This window comes from Hyposmocoma kahamanoa, unplaced genomic scaffold, assembly GCF_003589595.1.
Source record: "Hyposmocoma kahamanoa isolate Upper Pololo Valley unplaced genomic scaffold, ASM358959v1 101, whole genome shotgun sequence".
NCBI lineage: Eukaryota > Metazoa > Arthropoda > Insecta > Lepidoptera > Cosmopterigidae > Hyposmocoma > Hyposmocoma kahamanoa.
In genome coordinates this window covers 2,076,637-2,096,101 of record NW_020653333.1, presented here as the reverse complement: position 1 = coordinate 2,096,101, position 19,465 = coordinate 2,076,637, and the positions used below count along the sequence as shown (strand labels likewise).

The window sequence follows — 19,465 nt, the reverse complement described above, 5'->3', positions numbered from 1 at the left end:
TTATGAATGTAATTTAATGTAATTAACCAGTGTAAAGTTTTGTGTAAATTGTAAATAGTAAATTGTTTAAGTATGAAGTTCTATAACCTGTAACCACCACATGTAATAGTTACAAAACAAATGAAACTAGTCCTAAGTAACCGTAAAAACTGTAGATTATTCTATAGATAGATGCTATGCTTAGCAAGTTAGCACGCGTCAACTGTTTCACGTTTCTTTCCATTCGTTACTTTATCACACGACCTAGAGCTGCTAAAAATTCTAATTTTAGCACTTTCAATAGCGCGCTATGCGAGTATAGCAGTTAATCTCATCTCTATGTTTAGGGACCATAAATGGTTTATGTAGAAGTCAGAATATGAACTAATAAACTAGTGACCTTATATTGTCCCTTACAACACTGTTTCTCGAAGACTACAATTTGGGGTTGTTCACGGTAAGAGCGAATAGTTATTTTGTTGAAAAACACGTACCACTGTTGATTACACTGTTGTGGCCAAACGTGCGTTTATTATCCCTTTCATGGACAGTACCACACAAACTGTTCTTGCCGTAGAGCTTATGTTGATTCAATATAAAATATTCAATGTATGTATAGTCTGTCTTTTATGAAGACGGAGTAAAATGACATTTGTAGGGTTGCCAGTTTTCATAAAATTTTATACAGGATTTCCCCAATGCGAGGCTAGGAGTGTGCAAAAAAAAAGAAAAAATGCGTCACTACTTTTTTATCCTTATTTAGACAATTTTTTTGACCTAGTAGTATCGAGATCAATTTTTATTCATATACATTTGAACAAGAATAGCTGAATTTGATTATTTGTACTGAATTAAAATGAAAAATCTTTAAAATATGTCTCCTCTTTGTATATTTCATAAACATATGTATGTATGAACTTACAAAAAATTCGAATGCACTTGTGCTCAGTAATTGGATGAATAATGGGTCCAGGATGATTCGAATGTAACAAGTTCAGCTATTTATTCCATAAGCGTGACCAATATTCAGTCGATAGTTGATATAATACTCATAGACCGCAATCACTAACTACTTGCAAGCGGGCAACACTTGCGCAATGAAGTGTCATTTTACTCCGTCTTAAAAATAGAGAAACTATAAATCATTGAATTTTGTCAGTATGCTGGGCAAATTCTCAGAAAGCACTTTGAAATCATACTGTAAAGCCCGTAGTTGGTTTTTTGATATCTATATAGCTAAACGAAGTACCCCGTACTATCATATTCTTATATTTAATTTTACGATAAACCCTGTTAGGCTGCTAATAGATTGACTGCTTGAAGTCAATAATGACTTCACGCGTTAACTGCATACAGTCGATCGCGGCTGCATGAAGTCGGTTTCGACTGCATGCAGTTAATCTGTTAACAGTCTTAATGCCCATGAACGTGTTGTACATTAAAAAGTGTAATTTTAAATTTTAACTATAATTAACTAAATACGTCACAACTTGATGAAATTCTGAAACGAATAAATAAGTGTAAATCCTTCGAAATTGTAAAATAAGTCTATTAGTGTTGTAAAGGACGATACTGTAGAAAAGTAGGCATTACAAAAGCGATTGAGTACTGACCGACTTGACTGTGGCCTTGATGAAGTCCTTCTTGTGTGCCAGGTCAAAGTCAGGATAGTGACTGTACACCTGTTTACACACTGTCTTCATCGTGATCTGCTCCAGATTCGCGCCCTCCAGAATCTGCTTCACGTACTTCTTGATCTCCTCGTCCTGGTATAAACAAATAAATGTTGTTATAAAGGTATATGAAAAAACATGAAGTATACAAAGTACAAGGCCCAGGATTCATTCTTACTGAACCCCGTCTTATTAGCTGTCCGGTTTTTAACTGTCTTCGTTTACGGAAGCGAACAGAGTTTTCTTTTACGTAAGTAGAAGTAAATAATCTCTATCTACCTCATTGGAGGTAAGTATGTAAGGGTATGTATTTATAAAATGCACTTGAAGGGACATATCCCTTAATCCATTATATATCGCTTTCTATGTTATCAATTTAAAGTTTTATAAACTATAGAAACCAAAGGTCAAGTTTTGTTAGCTGCCCGATTATACTGCCCACAAGTTTAGAACAATAAGATCTATCTCGTTGTCGTAATTAAAATTGTTTATTATAAGTATATGCCATTGAGTCCTGACTCTGTTACGACAATCGTCGCAGACGCGGCCGACCTATACCAACGTTGGAGAAACCGTTGGAGAAACTTACCGAGGTCTGTGGTCATGACTTACCATACCTTGAAATATTGTGTTGGATGACAAAACTTACATTATAATTATGTACGATAAGCATAAATAAAAACTTAACATAATTAATAACACAAACTTAATAACATCGACACGTAAAAGGAAATTGTCGTAGTTCTTATGTCAACGTAGTATAACCTCCAATCTATGAAACCCTTCCACTTTTTAAAAACATTGTCTTTTGTTCTCTCCACAGTTTGCTTTACTCACAGTAGGCGGCCGTTTGGCTTTCTTGTCAGTGGGGGCGTCGGATTCTTCTCCGCTTTCCTCCTCCTCCTCCTCACTACCCTCCTCCTCCTCCTCTTCTTCGCTGCCCTCTCCCGACTCCTCTTCAGATGACGCCTTCTTTCCCTTCTTAGCGGCAGCAGGTCGCCCTGGCTTGCCCTTCTTCTTTGCTGCTTTTGGGGTAAAAGTTACATACTTAAGTTAATTCTACTTCAAAATGTTTCTCATTTCTCAGTTTCTCATTTAGTGTGTGTTAAATATATTATAAGAAAGTGATTGTATACAATTTCTTTTGTGCACTCGTTTTATATATTATTTGGTATATTTATATGATACAACAATGTAAAGCATAAACTGTACATATGCCAGTAGCTGTCACACTTGCATACTAACAACAGGTAGATTTTTTTTTATAATATCAAGTGACGGGACGAACAAGTCGTACGCATGGTGGTAAGCTACACCACGCCTGTCCATAACAGTTGCAGTGCCACTCAGAGCTTTAAACCGCAAAGATCTGAAGGGCACTGCCACTGCGCCCGTCACCCTGAGACATAAGTTGACAAGTCCCATGTGCCTGAAATTTCACCAGCACCCTTACCCTTCAAAACCAGAACACAGTAATGTTGTCATTACTGTTTGGCGGCAGAAATAGGTAAGGTAGCATTACTTCCCTGGACGAGCATTTTCACAAGGAGCTCTACTGCTACTTAAAGATGTAGACATAATACAGACACGTAAAAAGGCAATCCAACGGCAGGCAGTTGATGTATGTATATGATGTAATTATCAAATGTTTATGTGTAAAAGGTATGTGTTTTAGCTTTACAAGTGTAACATTTACGAGTGATTAGTTTACCTGGGGGCGTGGGTGCTTTCCGCTTGGCGGGGGCCTTGGCGTTGGGCTTTGCGACAGCGCCCTTGCGGCCTTTAGCCACGGCGATTGGCCTGCCGCGCTTCGATTTTGGCTCCTGAACATCAATAATTTCAATTAGTTTACTAATAATCCTATCATAGGCACACTAATATTATAAATGCAAAAGTAACTGTCTTGCGGTTTCACGTATAAACCGTTGATTCAAATTTGATGAATTTTGGGTATATAGATGGGATCTAGGAGAAGAACATAGGCTAGTTTTTGTCACAAAAATCAATCTTAAAGGGGGTGACATAGGGGATGAAATTTTGTATGAAGAACCAATCATTTCTTAAGTTAGTAGTAAAGTAGGCTACACGAAGTATTTATTCTACGCAGACAAAGTCGCGGGCACCAGCTAGTAGTTGGATAAAAAATCCATCTCGAACCTGTGCCTTTCAGCCGTTTCGAATCATGTGCAGTTAAGATCAATCAGTCTCTTGCTTCATTGAGAAAACGGTAATATGAAAACATCGCGATAAGACCTCAGAGAAGGTTAAGAAAACTCTTTGAAAACCAGTAGTCCCCAAGCCGCATCCGACTAGAATGTGGACTGAGACTTGAACCCGTTCCTTCAAAGGAGATGCTCAGGTATAGGAATAGCCGCGTTTTAGTTAGTGGACGGCAGTATAGTATAGGTTTACTATGATGACGAATTATCCTACAATTTGTAACAATACTAATAATTATAAATTTAGTCTAGAATATTCTCTCGTGTCGATTAGCAATTGAAAGTATCTTAGGCGGAATATTATAATGTTCTTACACAAAATAGATATATTTAAAATACACTACATATAAAACACCTCTACTTGCAGACTGACACATTCATTATATATGTGACTAATTTCCAGCTGTGTTCTACTGTACGAAACGAGGTGGATATGGCGTATACTAACGTCGGACTCTTCTCCCTCGCTAGCGGACTCGTTGTCGCTCTCACTGTCGGACTTCTCGCTCTCTTCCTCGCTGTCAGAGCGCGCGCGTCTCCCGCGTGTCGGCTTCACCGCTCCCTGGGTAGAAAAAAGAACTAGAAGGATTAGGCTGCTACCAATAACATGTACGCAGAGGTCCAAGGTTCGATTCCCGGGCCGAAAGAAATATTTGTATGACCTACATTTATTTATCTCGTGAGTTTGGGTGTAATTTGTGGTTGTCTATGTGTGTGTCCATGGCACCCGCGATACAGGGTTTCCCTAGTGCGGGGCTATGTTGAGTGTGTGCGTTATAATAAAGCTCTTTAAAAAAAAAAATTAATACAAAGATCGAACACTGAGAAAAAAATTCCATTGATCCGGCCGGATTCGAACCGACGTCTTCTAGCATACCGTGTCAGACCCCAACTAAGACACGGAATGAACCAGCGGACCTCACGAATTTTTCTATGTGCTTACTATTTGGTTTCTCAACAACTTTTTAGCCGTAACGCCATCTATGAGAAAACTATTATATTTCGTCACCCAGTTAGATACCTTTACAGCTACCAGCTCCGGCTAGAGACGTCGCTATTCATTGTATTTGTATTTAAATTTTTATTGAATTGATATTCAATTCTTTTTATGAGAAATTACTCCACTACTTTGTTATAATTATTAAGACAAAGATCGAACACTCAGAAAAAATAATGAACATGTAGTTCTTAGGTTTTCGCGAATAGTTTTTGTCGGATCTTAAATAGTTCTTTACGGGTCCCTTCAGTCCAAGGGGGTCTGCTCTCGTTCGTCTGACATCCGTCCGAACACAATTACTGTCACATAAGCAATACTCGACCATATTAAAGACAATATCAAGTACGAAGCTTCATTCGCATCATGCGTTTTTTAACTTGGTCGAGTATTACTTATTTCACATTAATGTGTAAGTAATTGTTTAGGGCGGATAACGTGAGTACAGGGCCATGTCCCTTGGCCACGGCTTACAGTCAACAGACTGCCCTCGGAAAGAAAACGGGCACAACTAAAATTTTTATGAAAATTGAGTTACATACCTATCAGTGGCGAGGCGTCCATATAACTCGCTTCCCACCGGCTTGCCTAACACATTCCGCGTACCTATTACCAGTGACAGCGACCATACCCCACCACTTAAAAAAACATTTATTCAAAATATTCACTATTAAACGCGTAATAACTTGACCCGATGCATCTGGACCAATCAGCGCGAGGTAGGCCGGTGGATCTGCGAGTTCTATTTCATTCATGAAATCTACGCGCACCCATCAAAATATACGCAGACATTCGCAAAAATCCGCTTTATAACATCTAAAGAAATGGCGGCCGAGAAGCCGCAATGGTTCGAGTTATTGTCGAAAAGCATTCACTTAAATTTAAACCTTATTGAAACACATTATAGTTTCATTTGTTTTAATGACAGAATCGTTGCCATACGTAGAACTTACTTAAAACAATGTAAGAAAATTATCATAATAGCAAATCAATACAAAATAATATGGTTAATTTCTATTTTGTAAATCTTAACGATAAATAGTGTTATATACGTATGTATATTAAATATAAACACCGAATTAAATTTTAATTCGGTGTTTCTTTTTAATAGGACTACGTAAAGAATGTATGTAAAAGGTCATGGTAATTCGTAGGTAATTAAAATAGCAACACTAAGGGTCGTATTCCAGAACTGTACTCAATACTCAAGTCAGATTTGAGCAGACTTGATTATGATTCTAAGCACTGGAAATACGACCCTAATGGCAAGGACTTGAGTATGATTTCTATTGCTTTGAACCATACTGATTGATTGCAATGATTAGAGTTCTAGAATACGACCCTTAGCATTCATGGGTTTGTTTACAAACTTTCGTATCGCGACGGGCATCTTAAAATATAAAATTACTTTAAAAGCTATGGTCATTTCGTGGGTAGACTAAGCATTCCTGTGAATTGAAGTGACCTAGTATCTTGTGTGTTAATAAGTGTTGTGTTTAAATGTCGTCAAGGCGCCTTTTTAGCGGGCAATGAAATTTTTGTTACAGTAAGCTTCGGCTTTACCAAGGAAAATTTTCACGCCTCGCTACTGATACCTATTTAGAATCGGGAAAGAAAGACCAATCTACCTATTTTCTCTTTTGTAAAAATATATCTCAATCATTGTTAAATATACTGCAAGCTCAACGGGCACAACTGACATCAATAATAAGATTTCTTGTTATAGAAAGTCATATTTGACGTTTATTATGTTAAAAACAAAAATATCAGAATTTTACGGAACTGTGCCCTTATTGTGTAGTTCAATTACAATATAATAACATAAAAAAGGCACAACAGGATACAATTGTGCCCTTTAGTTCTTTATATGAGTCAAGTATTACAAGTCACAAGTCATATTTAAATTAGTTATGTTCTTCATATACAGTAATATTTTTATTTATTTTTTCTACTAAAAGAGGAAATTAAGGTATTTTTAAAAACGGCTGATTGAAATACAATAAAAGTTTCTACATAAAACATGTGGCTTACCATTTAATATCAAATGTATATTTTAAATATTCTTTTTATCAGAAAAACCTAACAAAAATTTAAGAAAACATCTATGAATTTAGAATTTAGAAGCTATTTGTTTCTATCTTCCGAAGATAGTATCTCTAAAATGGTCTAAAATGGGGTATTTTAGATCCGAAAAAAAAAATGTTTCACATCCGATGACGTGAACACATTTATCTTGAATATCTCGAAGATATACATAAATTTACGACTTTTGAGATATTGCTACACAAAATAGTACGGAAAATAGTTATTCCTATTAGAAGTTTACATTTACAGATGTAATTGATTCAAATTGTATAAAGGTAGGAAATTCTTAAGCACAGTTTTAATAATTGATTCCATGGATAATTTAATTGTTCACTTTGTAAAAAAAATTAATAGATTCAACTTTCGACAGGAACTAGGACGAGCAATTCCTTCGATTCAATCCACACCTTGCAAAAGCTGAAGTACGTACCTTCCCTTTCTTGCCCTTGGGTTTGCGCCCCTTCTTGCCGGGCTTGTTGTTGGAGCGACGCCGTCCGGTGCTCTTGCGCTTGCGCGGGCCGGCGCTAACGCCTTCGCCCGCCTCGGGATCGAAGTCCGAATCTGCCTCTTCTGAAGCGCTCGGGTTGAACGAACCCTGTACACATATTGCATTGCACTAATGTTCAAAATTCATTAAAAAGGTTTTTGTTTTTTTATAATATCATGTGGCGAGACGAACAAGTCGTGTGCCTGATCTTAAGCTACACGCCTGTTCACAACAGTTCCAATGCCACTCAGAGCTTTAAATTGCAAAAATCTGAGGGGCAATGCCACTGCGCCCGTCACCCTGAGACTTAAGTTGACAAGTCCCATGTGCCTGTAATTTCACGATCATCATCATGTGGCGAGGTTCACACGTTCTATTAACGAAAAAAATTAAAGCAAAATATTTGGTAAGTAGAGTTCGTCAGCCTGTAAAGTTGCACTATCTATTCCCCCAGTATGCGACTCGGTTCACCATTAACTATCATATTTTATACGGCTTCTACCACTTAAAACTAAAACACAGAATGTGAATATTCACAGATTTAAATAGCAGTAGAGATTGTGAAAAGTACTGTCACCTTACCTGTTTCTGATGCCAATAATGCCAGTAATGTTAGCATTACAGGCATATAGGACTTGTCAACTTATGTCTCAGGATAACAGGTGCAGTGGCAGTGCCCATAAGATCTTTGCGATTTAAAACCTCTAAGTGGCACTGCAACTGTTATAGATAGGCGTGTCGCTTACCACTGGGCGCACGACTTATTCGTCCCGTCACTTGGCATTATAAAAAAAAGTAATATAAAATGAATTATAAAAAAAAGTAACGTTAAAAATATTCATTATTACAATACTTACATCTGAATCTTCCGAGCCATCCTTAGCTGGTTTGGGACCCTTGATCTTTGTCTCCGGGTCTGTTTCATATTCTTCGTCAGAATAGCCTGCAAGCAAATATTATATTCCAATAATTAGCACTCCTAAACAGATTCATTCTAACCATACCAAATGTGTTTTATTTGGGGAGTCATGTCTCGAATCTCTAATTTTTTTGTGTGTATCATTTTCTTGGTTTATCGCATCGGCTTCAACAATGGCAAAAATCAAAAATGGCAAACGTGGTCGGTTGTCAATTATGTTTTCAAATAACAGTCGACAAAAATGACATTAGCTAACTTAAACATTGCCATAATTTGTCTAAATTTTGGTCGAAAAGTTGAGAAGTTCCTACATAATATCAGTATAGAGCATTGACTTACAATTATAGTACAGAGTACCAAAAAAACAGACCTGAAAAGTTCGTGAAATATAGGTAATTTGCCAAGTTTTATTGAAGAGCGCGAAACCGGAAACATCCCCTAGTTTGCGACCCTTATTAGGAGGAGGAATATTTTCTTCAAATTTAAATGGGACCACTACTGGGTACTGGGTACCCTTTCTCCAACAAAAAAAAAAGTATCATCAACATCGGTTCACAAATTACGAATTATCAAAGGAATGTATTGAAATAACAAATAAGGCATTTAAATTTCAAGAATGTCAAAAATCAGATTATTATAATTTCCTTAATGGCGGTTAGGCTTGGGCAGAGGACAAAAGAGTAACGCTTGGACCCAGAATCAGTTTCGAAATTCCAAAAATCAACAACAAAAATTTATAAAACTGAAGTGTTATTATTATCATTTCCTAGTAACAAAACGTCAACGTCATTACGTCACTGTCAAATGATAAAACTCCACAAGAACGGCTTAATGATTTCAAATCCATGTAATTCATCAAACACAAGCTCAATCTGTGATTAATCTAACATACATACAAAAAACAACATACAGTCGAATTGAGTACCTTCCACCTTTTTCGACTTTTACTTGAGTCACAATGATGTAATTGCGACGTCATAAACGAAAGCACGGATGCGTGTTGATGAAGCGAAAGACGTGTGCCAGGATCGTAGAAAAGGGCGCGAAAACTCACCGCGGTTGTGCACCTTGACGGCGGCCGAGCGGCGGGGCCGGCCGCCAGGCGCGTTGGCGGGCGCGGCGGGGGGCGGCGCCCGCGCCGATCCACGCGCATGCGGCGAGTTGGCCGTCGGCTGCTGCAGGAAGCCCACGATGCGCGCCGCCAGGTCGCTGGGGGACCCTGTCCACGAAAACTCACCGTTAGTGTTCTGACCTTTTACAGCCCTTCGGCAGCCTCGCACCGTCCATCTCTTCCGAACCGAATCTCATTAACTTCTTGAATAGGCAATTGGACAATAATCAGAATAAATCTTAAAGTACCTACGGATTTGCTCGATTGTTAAAATACAGTTGAATTGTTGAAATTATTGATGTTATGTTATGTACTTTTCCTTGCGGAAAGGCAGAAAGACCTTTAGACCATGCAGCTTAGTCTTTTTTTATATTTTTTAAATTTATATATGGTAACCATAGTAACTATTTTATTCATATTATCCTTACTGTATTATTGTATAGTCAGAACACTTTCCGAGGTCCCGGGTTGGATACCCTACCGGGTCAGTGTAGAAAACTAATTTTTCTATATTGTCTCGGGTCTGGGTGTTTGTGGTACCGTCGTTGTTTCCGATTTCCATAATACAAGTGCTTTAGTTATTTACTTTGGGATCAGAGCAATGTATGTGTTGTTGTGTAATATTTATTTATGTACCTTTACATGTACTTACAAATAACGTTTCTACTGGCTGTATATTTGAAAGTGAGATACATACATGTCATAGTAAATCATGTTACAGCTTAACATAGACTAAAATAAAATTAGGATATGTGATAGAACAAAAAATAAATCAACAAACGTGTTTTGAAGTGTACATAGGAATAAACCGTTTCCCTTTACGCTTGATTTCGAGTGCAATGGGAATACTACCAAGTGAGTGCCGAGTGAGACAGCAACAATAACAATGATTTCACATTTACGTTTTAGCTTAGGTTCATTATTTTTTACTTGACTATCATCGAAACGTTTTACGTACTAAAAAAGATAAGTTTATGATTTAGTAACTAGTTATCATTTAATAAGAATTGAGGTTTTTGGCGTAGTTAAAAATGTGAAATGAAATTATTTACATTGATTGATTTTTTAGTTATTTACCATTTATTTACACTTACGTGGTACGGAGCAAGTGTTCAAAATGTCCACCGTTTACCACAATGCATAGTCTAACACGGCATAGTAAATTTTGTTTTAAATTGTACAACACAAACACATTTTGTCTCACAGTATAAAATGCTGAGATAATCCTCTCACGCAACACTTCGACACTGTTCACCTCCTCCGCGTAAACTCCGATTTGGGAACATTTCATCACCATTAATTGCGTAAAGTCGCACCATCTCAGTCAATTCGACGTTAGAATAAATATCCATTTTGCGGCGATTGGGCGAGCGGAAGTACAAATAATTTACGTGTCTTCGTTAGATCAAGGTCGCGCGTGGATTGAGCAATTTCGCGTATGCGCCCGCGTCCCCACCCCTGACCTGTGCTTTGCTTTTCGCCGCTGCGTCGGAGCATTAATAGTGATGTGCATAGATTTTGATAACTAAAGTTGTTCTCAAGTAGTCGTAAAAAAAAATTTCAAAATATTTCTTGTAAAGTTTAAGTTCATTAGTTTATTATTTCCTTGGGTTCACAATCAAGTATATAAAGCACTCTATAAGTATGTCCCACTTTCAAATATACAGCCTGTATAATTAAAACGATAAATTCAATCAATATACATAAACATCGTTTTAGGGTTTAAAAACTTTATTTAAATAAAATATTTTCCACCTTAATAGTTCGGAAAGGCGTTCTTTCTCATTAGAAATCTGCGCGCAAAAGCGTTTTTTATTAGAAATCTGCGCGCAAAAGCGTTTTTTACACGCTACCATGGAAAAGGTTTTTGAAATCCGAACTTGACGATGGACTGTGGTGCACCTAACTTTTTCTTGCGATGAAAAAAAAATCATAACGTTGACTACGCGATTTGTCATACATTATTTATGTAATATAAATCCGTTGATATATTTTATTCTTATTATTGTTGACGTTAAATTGCTAATGATAAATAACTTTGTTTATTAAATTATTTTGTTAGAGTTCAACTGTTTTTCTTTCATCTACCATTTCCCTCGCTATGGTGAGGTGAAAAGTTGTGTGTTTCGCTCGGCAGCAAACCCTCGCTACACTCAGGATTCTATTTGCAATCTTAAGACTCCATCGTTTGCTCTGGTTTCAATACAAGCACTCCCGTCAAACAACTTTGCAGCCTTGCATTACAAATAAGTATTTCTAGGTTGTAATATATCCATTATTATTTTAAATACTTTCAGATGTAGTCCGATTCCATATTGCGACCGATAAATAAAAAAGTCTGGTAGTGAGACGCACCTTTCTTGTCGAGATCGAGCATCTCGCACATTGTCCGCAGTTGTTTAGGCTCCATCTTGGTGGTTTCGTCGAGTTTGGTTTTGTACTCGGCCGACCCGATGGCCCACTCGTAGCCGCGGAACTTCTTCACGTTGCGCTTTACGTTCCGGTCGAGGCACAGTTGCTGATGGAACAAAAAAATACGTTAGACATAATAGTGATTAACTCTATTGTCAATTACCAATTCCTGGACTTCGCTCACATCTCGCACGTTCACAAAAATATTATCATTAAAGAAAAAATCCCCGGTTATACTTTTAACTTATGGAAATGATGTTTGATATACCAGGAAATATGATATTTACGGGACTGCGTTCGCAACGAAGCTAGCATACTTTGTTGGTTGCACATACTCCGAGGGCCAATAGTTTTTAAATTGTGTAATATTTTTTGATCAATCAAAACTACCGTTGGGTAATTTTTCCGAAAAATTTAAAACAGGGATTTTTTTTTATATTGGAAAAATATAATATCGAAGGTACTTATCGAAGGTAGATACTATGTTCTACGTTTAGAAATATCTTTTGAAATTTAAGTTAGCGTGAATTATAAAATAAACTTAACTAAAAAAATTTCAAAACAGCAAAAAATAAACATTTTTAATATCTCCATCGTTTTCGTTCAGAGTAACTTAAACTTTGACAGGTGTTAACGTCAAATGTAGAAAATTAAGGAAAAATATACAGATTATTAATTTTTCTAAAAATGTTTTTTTTTTTTTTCAAATAGTATTTTGTACAACAAGTGCATAAAACGCGTCATTTTTCCCGAGATGAGAATATCTACCCGAGCCGCATGTGAGGGTGGATACTTAAGTCGAGGGTAAAATGGGTTTTATGAACGAGTCTCACTCTGCTTTATACTTCGATTGCGAGAAATTTATACAGCAATATAATATTATTTAATTAAAATTGAATGTAAAATTACAACAATTAGACATATTTAATGTGATGGTTTTTTATTTTATGCACTAGAGTAAAAAATCCTATTTTATGCACTAGAGCATAAAATCCTATTTTATGAAGCCTACACCCAGCATAAATACGAACTTTAAGAGCATGAGAAGTGAAAATGGAATTTTTTCCATGACCCAACACTAATCAAAACATTATTTTAATGAATATCATAATGTTTTTACTACACATCTTTTGTGAAAATACTCCACCTGTTCGTCGTCATTATTGATATGAAGAACTTAAACCAGAAAAACAAAAATCAATCAATGGATCAAGCTAAAGCGTTAACATCTTAGTGTATTTAATACTAAAAATGTAAGGTAGCTCAAATCCAGGAGTATATAACTAGTTAAATGAGAATGTCTTTAAATTCAACCACGAAATAGATGAGACGGCAGGTATACTGCCAAGCCAATCTTGCTCTCTGATACTCTGGGCAGCAAGCATTATGCCACAGCGGTCATCAATAATCAACATGTTATGTTCCAAACACCTTACCCCGTAAAGATACTGATGCAACAGCTTCTGGTCTTGCGTCTTAAAGCGCGAGAGCGAAATCTCGACGTTATTGATATGCCCCAGCGGGATGCCCTTGCCGGCAGGCAGCGGCACCGGCGGCTCTGTTGGCTGTAAAAATAGCACAGTTTTACTAACTATACAGATGCGCAACGAACGTACTTGCACAGAGCAACTGAGGGGTACTCGTGGTGAAACGGGAGCCGTGTGTCACTCTTTCCCGCAACACGCTTAGCCTATTTGAAAATTCAATTAAATAGAGCATCACAGAATTTAATGAAAATCCCATATACCTCCTTCTTGGGCTTAGGTTTGGGCGCCTCCTCCTCTTCCTCTTCTTCCTCCTCCTCTTCGCCGCCCTCGTCTTCCTCGTCATCGTCCTCCTCGCCATCTTTAGCTTTCTTTGCTGCCTTCTTTACTCTACATTGACAAACAAAAAAAATATATTAGGAGTCGCCTTGTATTCATTCTAGTCTACGGCAAGTGGAATTTAAGGTTTCCATTATTTCCGATGAAATCGAAGTTAACTTCTCAACAATAATCCATCTCGATACTATTCGTAAGATCTTGAATGTATTGGTTGTAATTAGCGAGACTAAAGCACTCAAAACATTTTGCCTTGGAGCCGATGTACGACTTTGAACCGGTTGCGGTCGAAACGGCGGGGCCCTGGGGTTCGCTCGAGACTTATTTAAAAGGTTGAGTCGCCGACTCAGAGACGGGCTACGGTCACCGCTCTTTGTCGTGGTTGGTTCATCTGGTATCAATTGCTATTCAGCGAAGCAATGCTGCCAGTATGGGAACCTTTTTTTGGTTACAAATTTTAAGTATCTATTGATGAATCCTGTGCTGATCTTTATAGGTAGTAAAATTATGATCATTTTTTTAAATAAATATCTTTTCTTTACTAAAGATTAGTTTTTGTTGAATATTATAGTTAGTTAATAGGAGGAAGCACAAAACGACGTCGCATCGCAGAAATCTACGAGCTCGCACGACGCAGTGCAAGAATTTGCGAATTGCTCCGCATCGCGAATTCCTGCGATGTTAATCTTCTTGGTGTTTTTTTCCTATATTTTCTTATCAATAACAGCAGGCAACACTCTTTTTACGATCCATGTTGCTACCTAGTTTATAAAATACGTTCAGTGCGGTTGATAATCGCCGAAAGAATGGTTAGCAGAACCGTGGCAGTGACATGCCTTGCCACACAAAATCGTATCGCAGCTATACGAGTCGCAGTTTTCTGCGTCGCGAATACGCATCGCGCCGATTCGCAGTTTTGTGTGTTGACCCATAATCCTTCGCTTCCTCCGAGCGGAGGCTTTCAAAATAAAAGGATAATTGAAATATTTGAAACACAATAATGGATACGACCAAACACGACTGTGTAATAAACAACTGCTTTAAAATATGTAAATAGTACAATATCTCAAGATATAAGAAAGAGATATTTATATTAAGAGACACCCTCATTTACTCACTTTTCTTTAGGTTTTTTCACTTCCTTCTCGTCCTCCTCCTCCCCATCGTCACCCTCCTCGTCCTCGTCCTCCTCTTCTTCCTCATCTTCCTCCTCCTCCTCGGTATCCTAAAAATAATAAACATTTATTAGATATTCCTAATGTGGCAAGGAGCTTTAGGGCTACTTTAAAATTCAAACTACACTGCTGGGCATAAGTATACCACTAAAGAGGGTTTAAGATCATAGTCCAATGGTCTAGCCCAAAGCTCGGCAAACTTATTAATCAACAGAGTCAAATATCAATAGTACAGCGATTGAAATTTTGTAAGTCAATGTTTGAGAGTCAATTTTTTAAAACTTAGATAAGTACAGACACGTACAGACAGAGTACATCTTGGTCCGTTGCACCAGAGGTGATATTTGAACAAAAGTAGATAGTTAATTTGTATTAATTTATATTCAATTATTTTTTTGGGAAATTACTCCACTAGTATGTTATAGTTATTAATACAAAGATCATATATTGCTCATAGATGGCGCTACGTATTAGAGACGAAATGTCATTTAATTTGTTAGAAAACTATTCTGCCATATTATTGTGACAACTGCGCTCCGATTGGCCAGCCCGAATTCGAAATAATTGACGGGTGTCGTCAATGGGTGTCTTCAATTGTTTCACTTCAAATCGACCGGTTAACTTGAGCTTTGCTGTAATGGGCGAAAATTGCAAAATTACAATAAAGATTTAATTACCGATGAAATTTGATTCCGTTTGTTTTGTAATTAGATGTTTTGCTGTTTTTCACCACACCACCGAATGGAACAGCACGCCATTGTTACAGATATTATCTTTATTACAATAAATACAGAATATTTTTGGAATATACGGAGACGTACACACAGGTCAGTTGTTGGCGCCGTACTATTTCAGCTTTCTAATTTCAGTGCAAACGAGAGTTGATATTTATAAGTGATGTATCACTGATGAATTACCAGGAATGTATGGGCTTATTTAGTCTCTATTTCTGGTTATATACTCGATGTTCGCATGGCAGTTTTTAATTTCGAGTAATACTTATTTTACAGTAATTATTTTGGACGGAGAACGAGAGTACAGGACCAAGTACTTTCGCTGAGGTTGACTCCTTTCAACTCTCCCACCCATACTTACATACTTTATCGACATCGGTATTTTGTGGAACAGTTACAGTCTAGAGGCTAAAGACCCGCATGTGACTCGCTAGCCGCGATTTGCCGACCACTGGTCTAGCCCATTGCACTTGACTTAAATAATTTTAGTAGCAGTAGAGCAACTTGTGGAAGAGTTCGTCCAGGAAAGTACTTCCTCTTTACCCATTTCTGCCGCCAAGCAGCAATGTGAGCATTACTGCGTTCTGGTTTGGAAGGGTAAAGGTGCTGGTGAAATTACAGGCACATGGGACTTGTCAACTTATGTCTCAGGTTGACGGGCGCGGTGGCAGCGCCTCTCAAATCTTTGCAATTGAATTGCAAACGCAGATCTTTACGATTTAAAGTTCTGAGTGGCACTGCAACCGCTATGGACCGGCGTGTCGCTTACTACCAGGCACACGACTTGTTCGTACCGTCACTTGGTAACATAAACCTCTGATATTCAGTATCTCCATATTATATGAATAATGTACTGAGACTTTTTTATAGCAGACCTGTTCAGTCTTTAAACTAAATAACGGTTGTTTTAAAAGTTTTCACTTAAATCTCTTAGCCAAGACTCCACGTTATTGTTATAAAAAACAGTTGAGTATAAGCTGGTACCTCTTTCTTGGGCTTCTTCTTGGCGGCGGTCTTTTTGGCACCCTTGTCGTTGTCCTTCACATCTTCTTTTTCGTCATCGTCGTGAGTCTCACCGTTCTCCTCCTAGACATATTAAATTCATATCATCTAACCCGTCTCCCAGAAAGCTAGCCAAGAAAAAATTTAATAGCCCTAGTATGGTTTGAATAAACACTTCATTATGGCAACACTAGAACTTGCAACTAATTTGGTGAAGAGTTGCGCTTCAGTAACAACTAGAATTCCGTGATATACATGACGTCTCATGGCTGTGGGATACGCAAGGAAACTACTTTTAATATTGTACCGTCGTTATTTCTGATTTCCGTAACGCAAATGCTTTAGTATTTACTTTAGGATCATGTTGTCGAATATTTTTAAATTGTAGATAGGATATTTTGCTTCATGTGGACATTATTTCGGTTTAAAAAATATATTATACTGCATACAAAGACTTCAAAAAATTGCTTGCATTACCTGAGGATCGAACCGATGAAGTGTGTAAAAAACCAGTATTTTTATGATGCCGAGCGAAAGGGGTAATTATAAGGATTAATTCCTTATAGTAATAACTTCTTATCGTATCGATAGTATAGGTACAGTATAATGCTTGCCACCGTGATAAAAGGATTTGCCAACTGTCGTAAGGTACTCGACGATTGTTGCCCAAATTGCGCCAGATTGCTGTCCTGTACAACAATGGTAAGTCGTGTGGGGAGGCTCCTTTCGTGCACTTCGTAACTTACCACTTACTACAGTACCTACACGCTATGATGGCCTTTTTGACGATCGTCCGCTCATCAAGTTTCGTATTAATTCATAACTACGTTGAAGGAGCTAACTAATGTACATTGTTGTCAATACTAATGTGCAGTAAATTTATGGATGTATAATTTTACGACACAACTCGACATTTGTTTTTCGAAATTCGACATTTTCAAAAATGAAATCTAATACAATCGTCACTTATCGCTGTCCAGCACAACTTCTACCTTTGGCAAACTCGCGATATATTAAGTAAACATTTTTATTTTCGTTTTATTAAAACTATTTAATCAGCTACCCCTTGCAATACTAGTTATAAATCTAAAAACTTATAGATGCGACTCGCATTTAATTATATTTTTTTCGATAATGAATTGAGATATGACCTCACTATTGTAATCTATCAAAACGGCCGGCTAGAAAAAAAGATATGTTCCCGCAATAAAAACAAAAAAGATCCTGCGTGTGATGCGATTCGTGTCGATAAGTAGTAACTCCCTACGACAGTAGGTCTTACTCACTTAGATCAAAAATGTTAAGTGGGATGTGGTCGGCAATCTTTATTCGGCAAAAGTTTAGAAAAGTAACTGTAAAAAATATCTAGCTTAACTAACTTATAACTTTTCTAAACATCATTATTTCGGACGTTTTTTTTTTCTAAACATCATTATTTCGGTCGATGATTTCATCGTCATTTCGGACTACCTATCAGTAATCCGAAATGACGTTTTCTAGAAATAACGTTTGCTCGAATGTTCATAACCTTGAAAGTAATTTTGAGAGAAAAATGTTTTTTCTTTTAAACCTAACTTAACCTAACCGAAACCAATCGTGTCTTTGCGATAAACATCCAAAATATCCTGAAAGACAACGGTTTCGTTATATTTCGGTTTTCGGTGTAATGACAATTCGAACAAACGTTATTTCGGGAAAAAATATTGAAGTTTGTGATAGGTTACCATCTAGTGAGAAATGAATCCTAATTCGTACCTTTTTCACATCATCAGCTTTGGCGTCATCCTTGTCATCCTTGGAGTCGTCGCCGCCCGCGTCGTCATCTTTCCCGTTGGCCGTTGTCGACTTGGCGTCTCCTGTACCAGAACCAAAAATTGTAAATCAATTTATTGCAATATATCAAAAACATAAGGCTTATTTCAAATGAGTCGACTTTACGCCGCAGAAAAAAATTTAGACTCAATTTACATTGCCGCATGTACATGGCACAGTGAACTTATGTAACGTACTATAGCCGCCGTCACAAACTAAGAGGCACCTTTTGATACTTGTCATCGCAACGTAAATAGGAATGTGAACTAAACATGTAGGTAAACATAAGAAACGATTCTCACGAGAAATCGATTCGAAAATTTATGAGTTTAATCGTTTAGATTATTTTTCGGGTCATTGGTTTTAAGTTCTAGATAGAACAATTAGCATTTATATTTTTATTTAAGCGATTTAGGGTTTAATACAAATAATAAATATTTTAAATGATCACAATGACAACCTGTAGTTGTTGTAGTGTAGTTACATTATCAGAGTTTATAAGGACAACTTGTAGTTAAATAGCAAAATTCTGAAGTAAAACAAAAAAGACTTCATAGTTTCAATTTGTATTCACTTTCATCGAAAGAATAGCCAAATTCATCAGTTGAGCTGGTATCACCTGCATGTATTTTAATATTTGATTTTCAATCATATTATCAGTGTTCACATTATCTGCCAAACTTAAAATAAAAATGACAATATATTTTTAAGTGTTTCGGTAAAATTCGGCGGTTAATTGGTTACAATACTATTATTTAAAAAAAACTAGATTGAGGACGTAACTGTTTTTAAGATGTTTCAGACAACTCAAAATTGCATTTTAATTTGGAATTCGTGCAAAAATAATACTTAAAATAATTTCTATCATATTATACAATGCTTCACTAAAATTAAAGTATTTTCTTAAAATCCGATAAGTTAATAATTGTTTATAAAAGCTAAACAAATAATAGTAGATTGTACAACAAGTGCATAAAACGCGTCATTTTACCCGAGACGAGTATACATATCTACCCGAGTCGCAGGCGAGGGTGGATACTAAA

The 19,465-nt window shown here is 37.0% G+C and overlaps 1 protein-coding gene across 4 annotated transcripts in view; it reads right to left on the bottom strand.

Moving 5' to 3' along the window:
- LOC113230219 (protein DEK) overlaps window positions 1-19,465 on the bottom strand; it is a 40,405-nt gene that overhangs the window by 6,889 nt on the left and 14,051 nt on the right. For 3 of the 4 annotated variants that reach the window (XR_003310475.1, XM_026464044.1, XM_026464066.1), the window contains exons 3-15: window positions 18,366-18,466; window positions 16,593-16,694; window positions 14,818-14,924; window positions 13,627-13,753; window positions 13,316-13,444; window positions 11,823-11,985; window positions 9,411-9,575; window positions 8,295-8,380; window positions 7,381-7,545; window positions 4,320-4,433; window positions 3,364-3,475; window positions 2,490-2,677; window positions 1,593-1,745 (exon numbers count right to left, since the gene is read on the bottom strand). Coding sequence is in view for 3 of the 4 variants with exons in the window: in XM_026464044.1 (XP_026319829.1) it covers window positions 1,593-1,745; window positions 2,490-2,677; window positions 3,364-3,475; window positions 4,320-4,433; window positions 7,381-7,545; window positions 8,295-8,380; window positions 9,411-9,575; window positions 11,823-11,985; window positions 13,316-13,444; window positions 13,627-13,753; window positions 14,818-14,924; window positions 16,593-16,694; window positions 18,366-18,466 (1,712 nt within the window). In the remaining variant the exon portion in view is untranslated. The remainder of the gene's footprint in view (window positions 1-1,592; window positions 1,746-2,489; window positions 2,678-3,363; window positions 3,476-4,319; window positions 4,434-7,380; window positions 7,546-8,294; window positions 8,381-9,410; window positions 9,576-11,822; window positions 11,986-13,315; window positions 13,445-13,626; window positions 13,754-14,817; window positions 14,925-16,592; window positions 16,695-18,365; window positions 18,467-19,465) is intronic. The other variant, XM_026464052.1, reaches the window with a different exon arrangement.